At 45.0% G+C, this 5,956-nt stretch overlaps 1 protein-coding gene across 1 annotated transcript in view; it reads left to right on the forward strand.

Annotated features, from left to right (window-relative positions):
- EMR3 (egf-like module containing, mucin-like, hormone receptor-like 3) overlaps positions 1–5,956 on the forward strand; it is a 160,609-nt gene that overhangs the window by 79,149 nt on the left and 75,504 nt on the right. The window contains exons 6-7 of the mRNA XM_006900808.1: positions 3,450–3,633; positions 4,719–4,838. Coding sequence (XP_006900870.1) covers positions 3,450–3,633; positions 4,719–4,838 — 304 coding nt within the window. The remainder of the gene's footprint in view (positions 1–3,449; positions 3,634–4,718; positions 4,839–5,956) is intronic.

Here is a 5,956-nt window from a genome sequence, read left to right on the forward strand (position 1 = left end):
CTGTTCCATAGTAACACCCCATTGTCTTTTACAGAAATCTCCTCCTCAAAGGCACCACCGACCAAAGCCAAGAATGAGGTGAGTAGAGGCTGAGCCTTGGAGCTTACTTGCACAGGTAGTAAATGTTTATAAAACCCAAAATGCAGGGCAGGGTGTGCATGTTCTGCAGTGGCGCTCTAAAGATAGAGATCTAACGGGGGGACAGAGAAAAGCTGACTGACGGTCTTGTGGGAGAAGCTAGCAGGCTGGCTAGTTTCTCAGGTCATTTCCATCCTTCTCTCTACAACTAGACCAAGAAAGAGAAACAGGGGGGAAAATGTATTAGGGTCTATGAAACTGCTGTCACAATGAGACCCAAAGAGCCAGTGGCTTTTTTTAAATGAGTGTTTGTTCTTCTATTAACAGTCCAGAAGTGCGAGTCTGAGCTCTGTGAGTCCATTCAGGGCCCCACAGTCTTCCCACATGGTTGCTCCACCGTCCAGGTTCTCATGTCCATAGTTGGCATATGAGTCATTTGCTGGTGGAAAGTGAGGAGTCTAGACATTTGGTCAAGGGTGAAAGTTGAAAATGGGAAAGAGTGGAGAGAGAGAGAGAGAATACACCAAATTACTACATGCGATTCTAAGGGGTCTAAGTGGTTTGTGCTCAGCTTCTGACCCCCCCCCCCAGTAGAACACATCAGAAGAAAAGGCCTAGCAATCTGTTGTTAAGATCAGAGCCAAGAAAACCCTATGAAGCAGTTCTGTGCTGCAGTCCACGGGTTGTCTGGAGTCAAAATGAACTTGATGTGACTAACAACTACAACAATCTCATGATCTTTTACATCAACTCTGAATTTTAACAAAAAGAATGATTCACACCTTGGTTTTGTTTTGTTGTTGTTGTTGTTGTTGTTGTTGTTACTGCTGCTGCTGCTAGGTCCCATCGAGTCAAGTACGTCTCATAGCAACCCTATGAACAAAAGATCTGAACCTTGTTCAGTCCTGTGCCGTCCCAGAGGCAGTTTCTTTGGCAGTTCGAATCCACCAGTCACTCTGCAGGAGAGGCTGGACCATTCCCCCACCACCACCACCTCGCATGAAATTTACAGCCTCAAAATACCTGCTGGAGGATCAGCCATCAATCTTTTCTGACTTGATGGCAATGAGTTTGAGGGTTTTGGGGTTCTTTTACTGTTTTCCAAGGGTATGTCTGTTGTTCGGTACTGTCAAATCAATACCAATCCATGGTGACCCCACAGAATGGAGTAGACCTGTCCAGTAGGATTTGTAAGGCTGTTACCTTTACAGAGGAGCCATAGAGTGCAGTGGTTAAGAGCTCAACCGCTGACCGAATCGGTAGGAGTTTGACTCACCAGCCTCTCCATGGGAGAAGGATGTGGCAACCGCTCCTGTAAAGATATGCATCCTCGAAATCCTATGGGGCAGTTCAGCTGTGCTCTGTAGGGTCAAGTCAATTATGAGTCAGAATCGACTCAAAGGCAACAAGTCTTCATCTTTTCGGAAGCAGACTGAGTGCTTCACCGTTGTGCTAGTAGAGCTCCTTCAGGCCGATTCTGTTGTTCCGTGTGGTCAAGTCAGCCGCAGCTCGTAGCAACACCATAAACAACAGATCGGACCCCTGTCCTGTCCTGTGCCATCCTCACCGCCTCCTAAGCGCCTGAGCCCATTGTGAGTCCCTGTGTCAGTTGATCTTGTCAAGGATCTTCCTCTCCTGCTCTGACCCTCCACCTTTCCAAGCACGGTGCCCTTCTCCAATGACTGGCCCCTCCTGGGTGCTGGGAAACAGCTGTGAACTGGGCAAGCCGCTTGCCCCCATGCTCGTGGGCCTGTCTGTGAAGAATTTCAGTGTGCGCACACATCCCCTGGGATCTGTGTTAAAGTGCAGACCTGGATTCTGTCCACCTGGGTAGATGCTCAGGTCCTGCTTGACTAACAGGCTCCCAGGTGATGCTGCTGGATCCAGGACACAGTCTGCATACAAGGGCAGAGGAATCTGTGTAAAAATAGCCTGTCAAGTCTATACAATTATGCAATTGGATAAACCTCACCTTGACCTTTCAGCTATCTCCAGTCTACCTCTGCTCCCTTTTATAGTTTAATTTCTTGATTTAAAACAGCCAAGCAAACATTTGTTATATTTATATTTTCCACAATTAAAAAAAGACAGTGTCTAGATAGCATGTGTTCTTTACGGTAACTCTGGCTCAGGGTTTCTCAACCTTGACACTGTTCATATCTGGACTCAGTGGTTGTGGTGGAGCCAGCTTGTGGATATTAAGTTGCCTCTCCACCCTCTGCTCACTAGATGCCAGTGGCATCTCCCACCCTCACTGTAACAACCAGAAATGTCTCCAGCGTTAGGCGTCCCCGTGGCGGCTTATGTGGCGTAGTCCCTTAGCAAGTTGCGCTGGGAACCCAAAGGCTGTGCTGCTCTGGTGGTTCAAATCTACCAGCATCCCAAGAAGAAGATAGGCAGTGTCTTCCCGTTGCAATCCGCAGCCTTTGGGAGCAGGAGAGTCACCATGAATCAGAAGAAGCTGGATGGATGGCAGTGTGTTGAGTTACCACCTCACCGACCGGTGGTCTCAGGCGTTAATGACAGCTAACCTCTGCACGTTGTTTACCAGGTACTATTCTATGAACAGCGCTGTTGTTGCCTGCTGTTGAGGTGTCCCTTCTGATTTATGGTGACACCACATGCACTGAAACAAAGGGTTCCCAGGCTCTGCACCACCCCAGGGCTGGTTGCTGATCCTATCACTGTGCTCCAAGATTATCCTTGAGTGATTTTTAGAAGTAGATTGTCAGGCCTTGCCCCTCAACTGCCTTAGTCTAGAAGCACCTCTGAACTCTGTTAGCACCATGCTAACACACAAACCTTCACTGGCAGCTAAGTGGTGGCTGTACTTGAATCACATTGCTCATGAGTCATACAAACCGGGGTCTCCTGAGTGGAGGGCAGTAAGTCTACCACCACAGAACCACTACTGCTCCCACTAAAAGTGTCACTTCTCTTAACACTTTGAAGTATGATTACTGCCCCATCCAAAGATAAGGAAACTGAGGCCCGGGACGATGCAGTGCCTTGCCTATAACCACGCACCAGTGATTAGCAGACCCAGGATTTAAGTCACAGTTGTCTTGCCAGAGTTTGCTTTCATTTTTATTATTATTATCATCATCATCATCATTTTATATAAATTGTTTACAAAGCTCACGTGCATTGTGTTTCACACTATTTTTCATTCACATTGTGTTTCATACAATCATTCCCATGCATTAGGGTTTTTGGATTTTTTGTTTTGTAGGGTTTTTTCCATGCATTAGGTTTCATAAAATTAATCTCCATTGGACCTTTTCAGGTCCCTGCTTTCTTACACTTTCTACAGTCCCTGCAGGTGGAGGACACCTCTAAGGGAGTTTCTTTCATTCTTTTTGTCTTCAAAGCTGCAACAGGTTATTGACAGCGTTCAGACTCTCATCGCCAATAAAAGTCTCTGGGAAAATGGAAGTAAAAGTGAAATTGCATCTGTAGCTACATCCATCCTCCAAAAGGTGGAACTGAAGGTTCTGGAAACTGCTTTGAAAGACCCAGAGCAAAAGGTCCAGAAAATCTACAACAGTACCGTGGGTAAGATGACTTTAGGGGCTGGCTCCCAGGGAGCCCTGGCCACTAGGTGAGGTCTAAACACTTAACCAACACAAACACACTGTCCCAGTACATTGATATAAAATCCTAGAAAATACTGACTAATCTACAGTGGCAGAAAGCAAATGAGTAGCTGCCAGGGGTGGGAAGGGAAGGAGGATGACAAAAGGGCATGAGGAATGTTTAGGAAAACTGTTGGAGGGATGTTTATTATCTTGACTGTCATGATGATACCTGGGCACATACACCCCACAAAACTCAAATTCAAATGTGAGCACATCGTTGTATCTGAATATACCACAATAAGGAGGGGGTTTTAAAAAAATAAAAAGTGTCCAGTAGTTTCCATCCCTGGTTACAGATTTTGGTTTAAAGATTTTATTTTTAAAATCTAGACCCTATCCTTCTCTGAAGGGAGTAATCCATGGAGAGTTCAATGCTGTCGCAAAGGTCACCCCTCCAGATGGTTCAAGTCCATCAGCAGCTATGAAGGAGAAAGACGGGCAGGCTCCTCTCATGAGATTTATAGTCTCCAAAGCCCAAGAGAAGGGCAGCTACAAACTGGTTCTAACTCCTACAGCAGCGACTTAGTTAATTAGGTTCTTCTCTCTGAGAAGTTCCTGAGTAAAGGAGTTTAGAAGTCTGGTTCTCACTATAGGGACATACAGTCATTGACTTAACCAGTTCTTCCTGTTGAACCTCTAGTTATTTTCCCATTTTTCATTATCTGTGTGGTCATGAACTTTCTACCTTCTGGCTAAATGTGCCCTCTCCCCTTCTGACTGTTTTTGGAGAATAAATTTCTAGAAATGGAAGCAGAGCTTCCAAGATGACAGGTCAGTGAGATGAAATTTGGTTTCAGAAGGTAGAGCCTTACCTCCTGGACCAGTTTCCTCGCTTGTGTAATGGATCCTCATGAGGTGTAGAAGACGGTAATATTGACACAGAGGAGACCCTTAGCCCAGTGCATGGCCCACCCCAGACATACAGTAGATGCAGGCTGCACAGTAGATGCACAGTTTGGAAGCTTCTTACTATATCAGCTTTCCTACTGCTTCTCTTACCAGCTGTTGAAACTCGAGTTGTTAAAAACAACTGCTCTGAGGAAAAAAAGGTCTTCAGCTTGCAGGCCCAGATGAACTCAGTGGACATCCACTGCAATGACGTCATCGAGGAAAACACACAAGGTATCACTAACGGCTGCCCTTCCTTCACACAGGGTGACATCATTATGTGAGGCGGGGAGTGGATTTAACACCCTTAGACTATGTCGTTGAAGACTTAACTTTTCGAGGAAAACACTTCCAAAACTGGAGGGGTTTTGGTTTTCTATACAGAATGGCGTGGAAACAGACATCCTGAGTAAGAAAGAATTGGGGGGCTCCACTCGCCCTGCAGCTCACGATGAGCAAAGAGAGCTGTAGGTAAGCTCATCGCTGAGTTCGTGGTGAGCATCTGTCAGTGACCACGAGGTCTGGGTAGCACTGATCATTTGTGTGTCTAAATACTAACTTGGAGCTTGGAGCCCCATCCACTGGGCAGACTGAGGGAGAAAGTTCTGTGATTTGCATCCATAAATAATGCAGCCAACAAAACACTAAGAAGTCATTCTACCCTGTAACAGATAGTCTTGTCATGAGTTAAGACCAAGTCAAAAGCTACAGGGGAAAAAATCTACTATATACAAAGATCCATACTAATTAACAAATGCACACGCGCGCACACACACACACACACACACACACACACACACACACACACAAATCAGCTTTTATAGACCTTATATCTACTTGATGGAGATAGTGTAGTACTTAAACATTCATCTATTTAATTGTCCCTAGTAAATGTCACACACATTCCTAAATGGTTTAAATTATTGGACAATGTCATCAATATCACATGCAGGTAAAATACTACTGAAGATCATTCAAAGATGGTTAGAACAGGACATAGATAGGGAACTGCCAGAACTTCAAGCAGGATTTAGAAGAGGCTTATGGCACCAGGAATGTCACTGCTGGTGTCAGATAGATCCTAGCTGAAAGTAAAGAATACCAGAATAATGTCTATTTATGCTGTGTTGGTTATGCAAAGACATTTGACTGTGTGGATCAAAAGAATTTATGGATAACATTGAGAAGAATAGGAATCTCAAAGCACTTAACTGTGCTCATGTGAAACCTCTACCGGGATCTGTGCGAACTGAGCAAGGGAACATTACTTTGTTTATACTTAGAAAGGAAATGTGTCAGTGTTGCATTCTCTATACATAATTATTCAATCTGTATGCTAAGCAAATTCTTGA

This window comes from Elephantulus edwardii, unplaced genomic scaffold (assembly GCF_000299155.1).
Source record: "Elephantulus edwardii isolate Elephantulus edwardi_28Jun2011 unplaced genomic scaffold, EleEdw1.0 scaffold00296, whole genome shotgun sequence".
Lineage (NCBI taxonomy): Eukaryota > Metazoa > Chordata > Mammalia > Macroscelidea > Macroscelididae > Elephantulus > Elephantulus edwardii.